This window comes from Ailuropoda melanoleuca, chromosome 4, assembly GCF_002007445.2.
Source record: "Ailuropoda melanoleuca isolate Jingjing chromosome 4, ASM200744v2, whole genome shotgun sequence".
NCBI lineage: Eukaryota > Metazoa > Chordata > Mammalia > Carnivora > Ursidae > Ailuropoda > Ailuropoda melanoleuca.
Window position 1 is genome coordinate 19,686,562 of NC_048221.1, and position 17,003 is coordinate 19,703,564.

The 17,003-nt window shown below is 37.1% G+C and overlaps 1 protein-coding gene across 2 annotated transcripts in view; it reads right to left on the minus strand.

Annotated features, from left to right (window-relative positions):
• Positions 1-17,003, minus strand: part of DCAF1 (DDB1 and CUL4 associated factor 1) — a 75,496-nt gene that overhangs the window by 41,309 nt on the left and 17,184 nt on the right. For both annotated transcript variants that reach the window (XM_034658387.1, XM_011224666.3), the window contains exons 5-8: positions 15,163-15,276; positions 6,014-6,151; positions 4,083-4,595; positions 3,674-3,775 (exon numbers count right to left, since the gene is read on the minus strand). In XM_034658387.1, the coding sequence (XP_034514278.1) occupies positions 3,674-3,775; positions 4,083-4,595; positions 6,014-6,151; positions 15,163-15,276 (867 nt within the window). The remainder of the gene's footprint in view (positions 1-3,673; positions 3,776-4,082; positions 4,596-6,013; positions 6,152-15,162; positions 15,277-17,003) is intronic.

Below are 17,003 nucleotides of genomic sequence, written 5' to 3' on the forward strand. Positions count from 1 at the left end.
GTGACTCATCATCTAATATAATGGCAAACTTTGCCTTCTTTTATACTGACCCCAAATATATGCAATTCCAAATGCCATCTTCAGCAAATTACCAAAACTACTATATTTTTGAAATTTATCATAAGTCACCTTAAATTGACCTTTAAAAGTCTGTTATCTTTAGGGACACCCGGATGGCTCAGTAAGTTAAGGGTCGACTCTTGACTTCGGCTCAGGTTGCGATCTCAGGCTCTCGTGGGATCAAACCCCAAGAAGCTGTGGTCCATATATACAATGGAATATTACTCAGCTATCAGAAAGAACGAATTCTCAACATTTGCTGCAACATGGACGGCACTGGAGGAGATAATGCTAAGTGAAATAAGTCAAGCAGAGAAAGACAATTATCATATGATTTCTCTCATCTATGGAACATAAGAACTAGGAGGATCGGTAGGGGAAGAAAGGGATAAAGAAAAGGGGGGTAATCAGAAGGGGGAATGAAACATGAGAGACTATGGACTATGAGAAACAAACTGAAGACTTCAGAGGGGAGGGGGTGGGGGAATGGGATAGACTGGTGATGGGTAGTAAGGAGGGCACGTATTGCATGGTGCACTGGGTGTTATACGCAACTAATGAAGCATCGAACTTTGCATCAGAATCCGGGGATGTACTGTATGGTGACTAACATAATATAATAATAAAATAAAATAAAATAAAATAAAATAAAATAAAATAAAATAAAATAAAATAAAAAAAAAACCCAAGTCTTGCTCCCTGCTCAGCAGGGAGTCTCCTTCTCTCCCTCTTGCCCCTCCTCCTGCTCACGCTCTCAGTCACTCTCACTCTCTCTTTCAAATAAATAAATCTTTAAGGAAAAAAAAAAAAAGTCTGTTATCTTTAAAACTTTGTTAACTTCCTGTTCAATTCCCACTAGCCTCTCCGGGAGGACCTGATCTTCTGGATGGCCCTGATCTTCTCGGCAATTTTAAAGGCAGGAAGTATAATGCAAGAAGCAGGCTACCTGATGACTCTGAACCCAGACTAATGTGGACAGGGCCTCAGAAGAACTAGAGCTCCCCCTCCTGTTTCTCCTACCAAGGTGTCTTCTGGGTGGTGACAAAAGCACAAAGTACAGAGAACACAGACTGGCAAGTACGGAATTTGATACAAATCTTGCCAAGGTCAATGGCAAAAACAATAGGCATGTATCTTCTTCAGAAGTTCTCTCAACACCCATATTCAGACTAACCCTTATACGTAATTCAAATCCCTTCCCTCTTTACTCTTTTTGTCTGTTACACATGTCCATCCCCCAAGACAGCTAAACTACATCTGGTTCCCGTACAACCCTTAGGCCACTGCGTGTAGTTTTTCACATGTCACTACCATAAAGTGGCAGTTACACTGCCAGAATAGGTCAGTGGGAAAACAGAGTAAGCAGGCTCAACCTTTACCAATACAAAGCCTATAACCTAGATCACTTAATTAGTGTAAGCAAACGTTCTATTTTCTCTTATTTTTTTTTTTAAGATTTTATTTATTCATTTGACAGAGAGAGAGACAGCCATTGAGAGAGGGAACACAAGCAGGAGGAGTGGGAGAGAAAAGCAGGCTCCCAGCGGAAGAGCCTGACGTGGGGCTCGATCCCAGAACTCCAGGATCATGCCCTGAGCCTTCTGAGCCGAAGGCAGATGCTTAACAACTAAGCCACCCAGGCGCCCCTCTCCTTATGTTTTATCTCCATATAAGGGCGGGTTCTTCAAATTACTATTTTAATCCATTTTGTTTCTACTAACTTCAATAACTGTCCCTCTTCCCATGCAACTGAGTCTTCTGAATAAAGAAGTATATACATCTTTCTACATTTTTAAAAGATTTTATATATTTATTTATTTATTTATTTATTTGAGAAAAAGAAAGAGAGAGCCCAAGCAGGGGGAGGAGCAGGGAGAGGGGGGAAATGATCTCAAACAGACTCCACACCAAGCGCAGAACGGACACAAGGCTCGATCTCACAACCCTGAGATCACGACCTGAGCCGAAACCGAGTGTCAGATGCTCAACCAACTGACCCACCCAGGTGCCCCATCTACATTATTATTTCCTCATAAGAAAGACTCTTTTGTGATTTTTCCCTGTTCACCCTTATTTCATTTTCTTTAATCCTTTACAGAACTCTGCATGGAAACAGTTGACTAATGACACCCATGATAATTCCTCATACATAACCTATAGAAATAACAACTGTCCAAATCCTTTCTTCCGCTATATCCTACTCAGGACAGGATGCTGCACTGGAAAGCAAAACCTTTGGACTGGAGAGAATTCTGACCTGCAGCTTCACTTCACTGTTCAAAGTATAATGAATTTACACACACACACACATGCTGCATCCACCCACAGAAATATATGTTACTCTAGTGTATATCTGACCACCTCCAAATTTAAAATTTTTGGGATCTGAAAGGCAATTTTCCTCATTTCTATTTCATTTCAGAATACTCTGGAACTGTGCTGTCCAGTGCAGTAGTCACTGGCCACATGTGGCTAATTAAATTAAAATTAAGATAAAAATTAAAGGCCTCAGTTGGCACTAGCTACATTTTAAGTGCTCATACAGCCAGTAGCCACTGTATTGAACAGCAGAGACACAGAAAATGTCCATCATTACTAAAACTTCTATTGGACAGCACAGCTCTGGAATATCAAGAATAAAGCTGTAGCTTTTTTTTCCCCCCTTATAGTTGTAACTTTAAAGAGCCAGAGGGAACATCACTTCTTTTTCAGAGGTGTTTTCTGGAAACATTTCTCAGGAAGAAGAAACCACCCCTTCCTTTGTACCCCACACTTTTTTCACAACATCTATAATAACTAAAAGATTGAGACTTGATTTATTTATCTTAATACTGTAAACAGCACAGAAAGGTACTCTGTTCATAAAGTTACCTGCTTGGTAGAACTGTATGACAGCCGCAATGTTATTCATGCAACTTCTCTCTCTCTATTCAGATTACCTTTATTATCATAGTGGGCTAGACTAGCCTGCCCTCCCATATTTAGTGCCTCTGCAACCTAGGAAATCATTCACCTCTACTGAATTGGGGTCTGCCTCTATTTCTTTACTCATTTTCTGATTTATATTTTGTTCACTCTAGATAATCTAACATCACGCAGTGTATACATATATATAATTAAGAGTTCAGAAAAAGTGGTGTTGGCTCACAGGAGGAATATGTAAAAAGTAGTAGGATATAAGGTACTACACACAATTTTCCATTCCTATTCAACAACAATAACTGAGGCCACTCCCACATTTAGATCCAGGTTCTACATTAATATTCAATCCCCTAGGACTGACCTGAATTTCTGTGAAACCACTTAGTAAGCCTCATCTTTTCTATCTAAATCAGAAATTTCCATTTGTTACTATTTTGACAAATCTGGCAATAGAAATGCCCTGAGCAATAAAACCCAGAGATGCTACATACGGAAACACATGGATACATCCATATCAATAAATCGGTCAGTACGTAATATTTTTAAGAATTTTACCCTAAGTGGGGCAACTGGCTAGCTCAGTCAGTGGAGCATGTGACTCTTGACCTCAGGGCTGTGGTTCAAAGCCCCACATTGAGTTGTAGAGAGTATATAAAAATAAAATCTTAAAAAAAAAAAAAAAGAATTTTACCTTAAGGGCCTCAAATGTAAGCAGGACATCATTAGTCTGTTTCAGGTCAATATAGAACATCATCAGTTCCCGTGATCCAAGTTGCATGAATATGGGAAGCAACTGAAATGAAAACAAAAATAAATCTTAACACTGGCTTTATTTTCACATATTTCCTATTCCATCATGAGGACAGGTGGTACCTCTCCCCCACTCTTTCATAAACACACAAACGCTCTTTTATCAAATAGACCTGCATCAGAAGTGACCTAAGATTTTACCAGTGGCATAAGACTTCACCAGTCTAGGGCAAAAACTTTTCTGTATTACAGTAAAAACACATCAAAGTATAAAATGCTACCATAAAGTATCTCAGAAATAAACACAATAGTCCCAAACTATTGAACAGTATTCTTTCCAATAAACTTACTTCCTGATATTCTCCTAGAGGGGTCAAATATTGGAGAATAAGTCGCTGCTCAATAGCAGGAGTCATAGGATAAAGGGTATAATTGGTGCCAATCACCCAAGGTGACATTTCTGACCAGCTGCTATTAGACAGCTCAACAAACATGCGATCTGGATCAGACGTTGAGAAACCTAACTTCTGCTTGGCTTTCCTAAAATTCTCTCTGTCACCCTGTTTTGCTGCCTTGTTTTTCCTCAATCCTCCTTCTTCACGTTTGGCTGCAGAGTTCACTCTACTACTGGTCTTGTGGCCTGAATCAAGATGAAAGGAGATCTCCATGTCACCAGAGGCTTCCTCTTGTTCGCCATCTACTACATCTACAGCCATGTCGCCATAGTCCATATCCACAGCTTCTTCATCCAGAGGCAAAAGAGGTTCAGAGGAGAGCTTTCGTGGGCTGGGACGCTTGTTTTCTTGCCGCAAAGCCACTTCCTGAAGCTGTAGCTCCCTCAGTCTTCGAAGTACTATTGCCACCTATCAACAGATATTAAAATAAAAGGCTTCATTTCTTCTGCATCTTAATTTAAATGATTCTTAATAAATAAAACTTATTTCCATTTAAGGAGAACTAAATCCTCATGCAGTTATCTCAATATCTGGAAATGGTAACGATTTGATCAAAATTTTGATCTAATTCCTATAGCTTGATGAAATAAGCAACATCTAAAAGTCTCATTCCTCATAAAATGTCCCAGAAAACCCAAACCACATTTGCACATCACACATCACTCACAACTGATCTATTTGGATCAAGCTAGGCTGGACCATCACTCCTGAAGAGGCAGACACCAGACATATCCATGATTTTTCAAAAGTGTCTTTGAAAATAAAACATGAAGTATGTGGAATTTAAGAAACAAGACAGATAATCATAGGGGAAAAGAGGAAAAAATAAAACAAGATGAAATCAGAGAGGGAGACAAACCATAAGAGACTCTTAATCATAAGAACCAAACTGACGTTTCCTAGAAGGGAAAGAGATGGGGGATGGGATAACTGGGTGATGGACATTAAGGAGAAAAAAAAAAAGTGAATTTTACTCTATGTAAATTATACCCCAATAAACCTGACTTTAAAAAGAAAAGAAAACATGAAGGTTTCTCAAACTTGTACCTGTTGTAAATTATATTGTTAGATACTGCCACCTACATAATTACATAATCTATTTTTCAAGTTCACCACTTTTTCATTTTTTTAAGTACTTATTTTTTGACCCAGAACTAAAATGTGGTATTATGCTTAGTTTAAAAAAAAAGAGGGGTGCCTGGGTGGCTCAGTCGTTAAGCATCTGCCTTCAGCTCAGGTCATGATCCCAGGGTCCTGGGATCGAGCCCCACATCGGGCTCCCTGTTCAGCGGGAAAGCCTGCTTCTCCCTCTCCCACTCCCCCTGCTGATGTTCCCTCTCTCGCTGTGTCTCTCTCTGTCCAATAAATAAAAATAATATCTTAAAAAAAAAAAAGAAATTATCTTCAATTTACTTTGAACTACATAAAAAAAAGGAATGGTGGATGAATAGAAGGAAAGGTGGATGGATGGATGGGTATACAATAGGTATAATAAAACATTCACAAACAATTTAAGTGGTATGTATATAGCTGTTCTCTGTAAAATTCTATTTTGCTATATGTCTGAAAATTTTCGTAGTCCAAATGTTGGGAAAAGAAAGGGAATGGTACTATTCTTTACCTAGTATAAACTATCGTGATCCTTGACAAGATGAAAAATGACTATTTTCAAGTTAAAAAAAGTAAAATCAAAACTTGTGAAATCTTGAAATATCAAAATTACAGCTACATTCCAGTAAAGGTACCTATTTGAGTTCAGGAAGCAAGAAAGAACTTGTGAATACACTTCCATCTTATACAGAGAGTAATTCTAACATAGTCCTTACCAGCTGTGAATTCTCATCCCTATAGTTGGCAGCAATATCTTGATTCTCCATAGCACCTCCTAACAGTCCAGTAGAATACGTCCTCAATGGCTGATCAGCCTCTCGGGCCCATTTGAAAAGATTCTCAACAATTCCCTCCTATAGTAAAGGAAATGAAATAGTACAATTCAGCAAAGACCATTTTCATAACTAAAGATATAAGATTTCAGTCTTGTGAAAAAAAATTAAATATTTCAGTGTGGCTCGTAAGATTAAAAAATGCAAGTAAACTAAGTGTTCAAGTGGTTTAGTTAAAATAGCTGTGCATCTGTGAAAAAGATTCCTATTTAGCCATTAAAATTCGAGCTAAAGACCAATAACCACATAATATAGTCCTACTTTAAATGTTTAGGACCCAAAATGTTCAATAACCAAGTGGGGAGCACTAAAAATTCTATGTCCTCCTTTGAAGTTCACAATGCACAATTAACATTATTAATGAGAAATCATCCATCAAAAAGTACTTGACTCCACATATCCCAAAATTATTTTTAATTAGTTATTATGAAATAATACAAACATGTAGAGTCTGGTCAAAGAAAATGAAAATCACCCATGATCTACCACTGAACTTGATAGAGACCCTCCATGTGTTCCTCCTTGTACCACCTGTATCCTCTCCCCTCAAAGGGTACCTAGGGTTACTTAATTTTAACAATTTTCTTGTTAAACTTTTATTAACTGTTACATGGTTGAAATTGTATAAACTGCATGGTACCATAAGTATTTTCTGCAACTTATTACTCAACATTATTTTTTTTACATTCACCTATAGTTACATGTAACTGTCACAAATAGCATTTAACATAAGATAGACTTTAGACGTAACAACTTATTAAATTCTCGTTATCAACCCTATATGATTGGTTAACTATTTGCAGAAGAGAAAACTGAGTTACAATAAGGTTAAGTAATGTGAGTGGCAGAGCTGGGGTCTGATCCCAGACAGTGTACCTCCAGATGTTCTTCGCCTCCATATTTTGCTGCTATTTTGTTGGTTTAAGCAACCACAACTATTTCTGTGCAAGCACGTCCCTAAGGTGGACATTTAGGATCAGAACTGCTAAATCACAGGATATGTGCATGCTCAACTTTACCAGAGGATGCTAGGCTATTTTCCAAGGTGACTTCAACAATTCACATTTCCACCAATAATGAATAGTTCTTTTTTCTACATCTTTGCCAAAACTTGGCCACTGTCACACTTTTATTTTTTGTAGTCTGGAAATAGCATTGCAGGGGCACGTGGCTCAGTCGGTTAAGTGTCCGACTCTTAATTCCAGCTCAGGCCACAATCTTAGGGTCATGAGATCGAGGCTCGTGTTGGGCTCCACACTAAGCACGGAGCGTGCTTAAGATTCTCTCTCCTCTTCACTCTCTCCCCCTACCCACCCCTCACTCCCACCCCCGCTCATGCACTCTCTTTAAAAAAAAAAAAAAAGGGCATTGCATTTAATTTGAATTTCCTCATGAATTAATAAGGTTAGGCATATTTTTCATACCTGCTGACCATTCAGGCTTCCACTTCTATGAAATACACATCTTTTACCAGGTTTTATGATAAACACAAGTTCTTAATTTTTATGTAATCAGACTTAACAATATTTTCTTTTTAAATTTTGTGTATTTTGTATCTTAAACTCTCCTCTAGGGTCATGGAGTCATCATCCCATATATTTCTAAACATTTTAGCCTCTTCTCAAAAAATTAACACTGAAAAATACATTTTGAGAAATTTGTTTTAAAATACTTGACATGAAAATATATTTACTATTTTAATTGCCTTTTATTTCCCCTCTTTCCAAACAATATAACAACCTTAAAATACTAACTCCAATGAGCTCCTATCTATATGCTACCCAGAATTTTTGTTCCCCCTTTAATTTACTTGGTCAATACTTCTAAGTTTACAGAAGTACTCTGAAGACATTTTCTACTATTACCTGGCCTCTACTGCTGCTGTGGCAGAGTTTGCTCTGTTTGATTATTTGCAGGAATCTTCTATTCTGGTTGCTTTTAAGATCTCCTCTGTCTTTGGTATTTCTTTTGGGCTTCCTTAATCTTGAGTGGTCATGTCTTTCATTAGTTTGTAAAATCCTAGCCTCATCTCCCTGAGTATCGCCTTTCCCTTTTCTTTCTATTCTCTTCTCCTAAAACTCCTTTTAAATACACTTTGAATGTTCTAATTCTAATCTCTTAAATAACAACTTCTTTCCTATTCTTCAGCTTTTATTTCTAGGGGCTTTATTATTGGTTATCCTATCAGATCTTCCAGTTCACTAATTCTATTTTTAGCTGTATCTAACTCATCTACAAGGTTAACTCTAACTCATCTACTAAGTTTTTAAATTCAGTAACTGTAATTTTTATATCCAGTAGTTCTCCGGTTCCTTTCCCAGATGGCCATTTTTCCCCCATAGTCTTGGACTTTTCTTAAGAGCTCTGATTCTTGGGGCGCCTGGGTGGCTCAGCTAGGTAAGCGTCTGCCTTCGGCTCAGGTCATGATCTCAGGGTCCTGGGATGGAGCCTACTCAGCAGGGAGCCTGATTCTCTCTCTCCCTTTGCCCCCTACTTGTGCTTGCTCTCTCTCTCTAGTCCTCTCTCTCTCAAATAAATAAAATCTTAAAAAAAAAAAGTTCATAGAGCTACCCTATAATCCAGCAATTGCACTACTGGGTATTTACCCCAAAGATACAGATGTAGTGAAAAGAAGGGCCATATGCACCCCAATATTCACAGCAGCAATGTCCACAATAGCCAAACTGTGGAAGGAGCAAAGATGTCCTTCAACAGACGAATGGATAAAGAAGATGTGGTCCATACATACAACGGAATATTATTTGGCCATCAGAAAGGATGATTACCCATTTGCATCAATATGGATGGAGCTGGAGGAGATTATGCTAACTAAAATAAGTCAAGCAGAGAAAGACAATTATCATATGGTTTCACTTATTTGTGGAACATAAGGAATAGCAGGGAGGACATTAGGAGAAGGAAGGGAAAGATGAGGGGGGGGGAACAGAAGGAGAGACAAACCATGATAGACTATGGACTCCGGGAAACAAACTGAGGGTTTTAGGGGGGTGGGGCGATAGGCTAGCCCAGTGATGGGTATTAAGGAGGGCACATATTGCACGGAGCACTGGGTGTTATACACAAACAATGAATCATGGAACACTACATGAAACACTAATGACGAACTGTATGGTGATGAACATAATAAAAAAATAATTAAAAAAAAATTTTTTTTAAGTCTTTCTTTTACATCCAATAATTTTGAACCTTATTAAACCATTCTTAAGTGTACAATTCAGTGGGATTAAGTACATTCACAATGTTGCATAACCATCACCACTATATTTCCAGAACTTATTATCCCAAACAGAAACTCTGTACCTCCACTTTCAGTAATGGATGGAACAACCAAACAGACCAGTACGGAAACAGAAGAATTGAACACTATAAACCAATTAGACCTAATAGACTCCACCCAACAAGACCAGAATATACATACTTAAGTACACATGGAACATTTTCCAGGATAGACCATGTTAGGCAACACCATGGTTAATAAAATAAAAAAATAAATAAACTCGTATAAAGAATTTTCTCAGGGCGCCTGGGTAGCTCAGTCAGTTGGACGTCTACCTTCGGCTAAGGTCATGATCCCAGAGTCCCAGGATCAAACCCCACATTGGGCTCCCTGCTCAGCAAAGAGCCTGCTTCTCCCTCTGCCCCTCACCCCACTTGTGCTCTCTCTCAAATAAATAAAATTTTAAAATCTAAAAAAAAAAAAAAAAAGAATTTTCTCCAATCATAATGGAATGAAATGAGAAATCAACAACGCAAGGGAAAATGGACAATTCATATGTGGAAATTAACATACTTTTTTTTTTTTAAAGATTTTATTTATTTATTCGACAGAGATAGAGACAGCCAGCGAGAGAGGGAACACAAGCAGGGGGAGTGGGAGAGGAAGAAGCAGGCTCGTAGCAGAGGAGCCTGATATGGGGCTCGATCCCATAACGCCGGGACCACGCCCTGAGCTGAAGGCAGACGCTTTAACCGCTGTGCCACCCAGGTGCCCCGAAATTAACATACTTTTAAACAACCAAGGGGTCAAAGAAGAAATCACACAGAAATTAGAAAATTCCTTGAGATGAATGAAAACAAAAACACAACATACCAAAAGTTATGCCATGTAGTGAAAGCAGTGTAAGAGGGAAATTTATAGCTGCAAACACATACAATTAAAAAAGAAGGCTCTCAAACTCCTAATAACCTAACTGAATATTTTAAGCAACTAGAAAAAGAGCAAACAAAACCCAAAGCTAGAAGTAAGGAAATAATAAAGATTAGAGTGGAGACAAATAAAACAACAAATAATAGGAAAAAAAGAAGAAGAAAAGAAAATGAAACCAAAAGTTGTTTCTTTGAAAAGATCAAAAACACTGACAAACCTTTAACTAGACCCCCCCAAAAAAAGACTAAAACAGGGAACATTACTATCAATTTTTCAGAAATAAAAATTATAAAACACTAGAAATTATTGTAGACCAAAAAAATGAATAATTTAGATAAAATTATAAAATGAACAAATTCCTAGAAACACAACCTACCATAACTGGTTCATAAAGAAACAGAAAAGTTGAATAGACCTATAAGTAGTGAGGAGATTGAATCAGTCATCAAAAACCTCCCAAAACAGAAAAACTCAGGACCAAATGGATTCACTGGTGAATTCTATACCAAACATTTGAAGAAAAATTAATACCAGTCTTTCTCAAACTCTTCCAAAAAAATTAATAAGGGAACGCTTCAAACTCATTCTATGAGGCCAACATTATCCTGATACCAAAACACTACAAGAAAACTACAGATCAATATTCCCTATGAATACTGATGCAAAAAACCTCAATAAAATACCAGCAAACTGAATTCAGCAGCATAGTAAGAGGATTATACACCATGACCAATGGATTTATCCAGGAATGGAAGTATGGTTCAACATACAAAAATCAATGCAGCACACCAAACTAATAAAATTAGTGTGAAATTACTGTGAACAGAAAACCACCTGACCATCTCAACTGACACCAAAAAAATAGGGATCTGCCAAAAATCAACACTGTCATTAAAAAATACTTCATAAATTAGGAATAGAAAGCAACTTCTTAGTATCATAAAAGCCAGGTGTGAAAAACCCACCCCCACCCAACATCACACTCAACAAAGACTGACAAGCTTTTTCCCCCAAGTCTAAGAACAAGACAAAGATGTCTGCTTTCACCACTTCTATTCAACACAGTACTGTAAGTTCTAGCCAGAATTGGCCAAGAAAAAGAAATTAAAGCCATCAATGTTGGAAACGAAGAAATAAAATCATCTCTGTTCACAGATGACATGATCTTATATGTAGAAAACCCTTTAAGATTCCACACACAATGCTAGAGCTAATAAATGAATTCAGCAAAAAGTTACAGCATACAAAATCAGTTGCATTTCTATACACAAGTGATGAAAAATCCAAAAAGGAAATACATCCAATCATTTAAAAGGTACTGTTTCTTTCTAATATCTTTCAGATATGTTTTTTAATTCTCCTCTTTATTGTAATTGTTAAATCCTAATCATGGAGAATTATTTCCTAGCGTGTTTTGTAATGTTTTTGTGAACTCACTTAACCTGGAAATTGCTTTTTCTAGGAGAACCCCTGGTAGCCTGGATTATGAGAGCTTCGCCCCACAGTGATTTAACATTTGCTTTTGCCAGACACTCAAGGAATATCACAAATTATTCTGTTGTTAATTTTTTTACTTTGGGGTTCCTAATCATATGGTAGAAATTTCAAACATGAACCAAAAAAGGTCACACCCAGAGTTTCTCAGAGATTTATCTACCCCTACCCTTTAGCGTGGGGTCAGAAACTGAGAAACCTGTCATCTCCCCAAGGCAGTAAACAGGTATTTCTCTTTTGTACTGTTTCAGTGAAGGTCCTTTGGGAATCCCAGTTTTATGCAGGGGTCAAGGTCCCAGTTCCAACTCTTCAACCAAGGTTTTGTCTCCTGTCCTCAATTACCACTTTGTTGTTACAGTTACCTCTTCGTTTCTGGCACATAGGGATTTCTAAGAGTTTATTACAGTTTACCCAGAATTCGTATGTGCATGCTACAGGAAAGCTGCCAAGTTATCCTGGCTGGTCAATCAGATAGATCTAATATCTCTTGAAACCATTTTTTTCTCTCTGCCTCTGAAAAGCCATATATACATGGTTTTCTTCCTACCTCTCACGAATACTGTAAAACAAATGCTTAGCACAGGGCTGACACTCAATAAATGTTAGGCATCCACCTAAATGACTCCATAGATACTTTTTTCATAAAGCACCTATTAACATTTCAGAGGAATCTTAATGTTGCAGAGTTAAAATCTGGGAAATGTTGACTTAGAGATTATACTTTAAGACTTCGTTCTGATTTTATCCTTCTCACCCCCAATAATTTAAGACAAACTCAAAGAGAAAAATCTTAAAGCAATACTCGAAAAATAAGGGGCGCCTGAGTGGCTCAGTCGTTAGGCGTCTGCCTTCAGCTCAGGCATGATCCCAGCGTTCTGGGATCGAGCCCCACATCAGGCTCCTCCACTAGGAGCCTGCTTCTTCCTCTCCCACTCCCCCTGCTTGTGTTCCCTCTCTCGCTGGCTGTCTCTGTCAAATAAACAAATAAAATCTTAAAAAAAAAAAAAAAAGAAAGAAAAAGAAAAATAAGCCCCTAAAGGTCCTGATCTGACTGGATTAAGAGCATACACTAACAAACTTAACAATATGAAAAACCTAGTACACAAACAATATTAAATTACTCAGTTCTGTAATATAATGAAGAAAACTTCACAAATAATTGTAAACAAAAATAAAATTTAAAGCTCTTTGACTACCTCTGAAAGTACAAATAAGAAACTTTTTAAAATAGTGGCCAGAAGTAATAGAATCAATTTAGTGACTTGCAACCACCTCTCAAATAAAAAGGAAGTGAAATAGAAAATATAAAAAGGAAAAGAAATAGAAAATATCAGAATGCACTGCACAAAGAGTAAACAATGTTCAAGAAACTTCTTTTTCATACATATATGTAATGGGTTGCATGTAAAAACATGTTATTACGTTTCACAAAGTTTGAGAAACACTACTCTAAGGCAATGAGTATTAACCCTAGCTTTGTGAAACACCAGTAGCCAATCTGTCTAAAAATAATGATTTCCAACTCATTAATTTACAAGCTATAATTAGATGTTTTTTAAAGAAGTAAAATACTGATTCACACCAAAAAAATTGGATAGGATACTTTTGAAGGATAAAGATCATCATGTAAGGTCTCACAATGTCAAAGAAGTTTGTAATCTGTGTTCTAGGACACTGGATTCAAGGTTATGTTATTTCCTATCTAATTTTCCTTATGATTTTCCTAATAATTCACTTCTCCTAAAAGAAATTCATTATTAATAAACAAAACTGTTGGGGTGCCTGGGTGGCTCATTCAGTTGGGCCTCTGACTCTTGATTTCAGCTCAGTCATGATCTCAGGGTTGTGAGATCAAGCCCTGCATCAGGCTCCATGACCAGTGTGGAGCCTGCTTGGGATTCTCTCTCCCTTCTCCCCTTCCCCCTCCCTCTTCCTCTCTAAAAAAAGATAAAGATACATGGGGCTCCTGGGTAGCGCAGTCGTTAAGCGTCTGCCTTCGGCTCAGGGCGTGATCCCGGCGTTCCGGGATCGAGTCCCACACATCGGGCTCCTCCGCTGGGAGCCTGTTTCTTCCTCTCCCATTCCCCTGCTGTGTTCCCTCTCTCGCTGGCTGTCTCTCACATAAATAAATAAATCTTAAAAAAAAAATAAATAAATAAAAAAATAAAATAAAAAAAAAATAAAAAAAGATAAAGATACAAAGCTGTTCTTAAACTGCAGAAAGCTTTATTATTCAAAATGTCCCTTAGTGTTTCTGACATCCAGAGAGTATTCACTTCATTCTAAATATAAAATGATGAAACTATAAAGAATCAGAGATGATTTTCCTACAATGACAACGAGGAAACTTTTACAAAGCGGAGTAACATCATCTATAATCTTCTACAAATCTTGCATATACAAATATACTGCTATAAATGCTTCATTTGTCATCCTGGTTTTCAAAAGAATTCATATTAAAATTATTTCTTACAAGCATATAGACTTTTTTGGTCTCCCACAATGGTAGACTAACTGGACATTTTTAAATCTAGTCTGATTACAATACTGCAAATTATAGCATTAATTACACAATGTTATTCTCTAAAAGACTTTAGTGAGACAATTCTGTAATAAAATTTTCTTAAAAGTTAATTGAAAATCTATTTCCAGATCTTTCATTTGGTTTAATCATTTAATTACACTAAGACTTTCAGACTGTTTCAGAAAATTAAATTTTAGTGTCTTTGGGGGGAAAAAAAAAAGCCATGTGCAAATTCTTAATGCTGAGAACAAAATACCTGTATTACTTCTAAAAATAGAGCAACTAATTTTTGACGTTTAAAGTATACACACAGTCACTATCAAATTATCATTTTCTGGTCTTCATAGTTCTTATCCTTATTTGAAATCATCAGCTTATTTGTGTCTGCCTTCCCAAATACATTATGTGAATGTAAGCTCCCATCTTGCTGACAAAATATTACCAACACCTAGCATAAAACACAGCACAAAACACGTCTTCAAATATTAACTAAACAACTATTAAATACCACCCAAAAGAAAAAAAATTTTTAAAAATAATAAATACCACCAAGAGAATGGGCTTCCTCAAGGCAGAAATTCCTTCCTCTCTAAGGAAGACAACTCATCAAGAATAAGAGTTTGAATAAGGTCATAAAACCACTCTAAAAACATATGACCTTAAGATTTTAAGAAATACCATAGCACCTACTAAGCATCACAAAGAGTTATTCTTAAATTTCTCTCATTGCTTATCTTGATTTCTTACATTTCTACAACATATTACTATTGTTATAAAAATCTATAATAATTATTTTAACAAAGACAAATCAAACAGATCAATATTTAATGACTTTTCAGTAAATACCTTTTCTTGAAAGACAACAGCAGTTTCCAGCCCTGGCATAATGTCTAGTAGGAGTCTGCAAGCTGCAGTGTTTAAAGGGGGCTCTCGGCTTGTCATCACATATGCGTTCACCAGCTATAAAAAAACGGAGGAATACTTTTCATCTGAAATTCAACCCAGTCAAATTAATGAAGTCTAATAAACCCTTAATATATTCCCATCACTTGCCTCAGGAGTATTAAGAACTAACAATTACTAATTAAACCTTTAATTATTATAAACAGTTACGATCCTGCTGAGCCATGATGGGATCATATATTATTTCTTCTGTAGCTTTAAAATCAAACCCCCCCCCAAAACAACAAATCAGCAACCTCAGATTTAAAGCTTAAAGAGTATCAAGAAGAAGTCGCTCCCTTATTTTTTTTTTATCTCCTATTCTTACATACACTTTTTCAGAAGGATAAAGGAGGGCAAGATAACCACACCCCCAATTCTTGACAATGGTTAATGAAAAACTTGAACTTTGTACTTATATTTAATATTACACATAAATTATATGTAAACATATTAATAAAACTTTCATTTTAGCACTGAATCTCCACTACTAAGTGGCACTGTGCTTGTGCTGGGTATACATCAGTGAATGAGACAGAGTCCCACCATCAAAGGGTTCATAATCCAACAGAGGCGACAGTTGGAAAAGCAAACACTGAGTACAGGATGCTATAGAAGCCTGTAGGAGGCCACACAACTCCCACAGAAGAATCAGAGAAAACTTCAGAGGGGAAGGGATTCTAAGCCAGAATGTAAAAGACAAGTAGGAGTAGCTAAAGAGAAGTAGGGAAAAGAGGAGAGCCAAAGGGCAAGAACTTAAAATTGAGAGAACACAGGCCAGAGAGAGATTGGGTTTATATTTCAAACTGAGGAATTTAAAATCTATCTTGAAAGCAACAGGAAACCACTAATGATTGTAAGCAAAAGGGTGCCATCATTTTTTGCATTTTAGAAATATTTCTGGGCTATAAAGTGAATAGACTGGAGGAGAACAAGACAAGATGATAAATCAGTTAAAGCCAAGAGAGAGATGGAAGTGGCTAAACTAAGTATGGTCTGGCAACAAGGGCAGAAAGAAGTGGAGGGATTTGTGAAGGTTAAGAGAATGAGAATGATAAGACCAGTAAGTTCACTGAATAAGAGAGCTTGGAAAAATAAAGGATAGCTTCTAGCTGGCTAGACAAGGACATCATTACTGAGCTAGAGAACAAGAGAAACAGATAGTAGAGCAAACAATTAGACATGTGGAATTCAAGGTGCTTGTAGAGGATATCCAAGTGGAAATATCTAGAAGGCAGCTGGAAATTATCTGAGGTACAGAAGAGACACCAGTGACTGAGAAATAAATTTGGTAGTTAATACAATACAGACAATAGTAATAGCTAATACTTACTGAGCCCTCATGTACCTAAGCACTTCTCATGACTAATTTCAGTCAAAGATTACAAAAACTAGTTTAAAGGTAAGAACTATCATTCCTATTTTATAGATTAAGAAAATAAAGCCTGGAGAAAATGAAGGTTGTTAGAGGCTTTCATTGCCTTAAGATCAAACCGTCAGTGAACAGTGGAGCTGCATTTAAACCCAAAACACGAACCCCAAAACCCATGCTTTCAAGCATCATGCACTCCGGCCTCCAAAAACAAACCGAACAGCTACAACTTACTGAACAATTACTATGTCTCAGGAGCTGTGAACACCAGATGTATTTTCCCCCCTCATTTACTTCTCAACAGCCCAGAGTTAGGGAAGGTATCTTTCTCTCCTTTCACATGCCCAATGAATACATCACAGTGTCAGTGCAG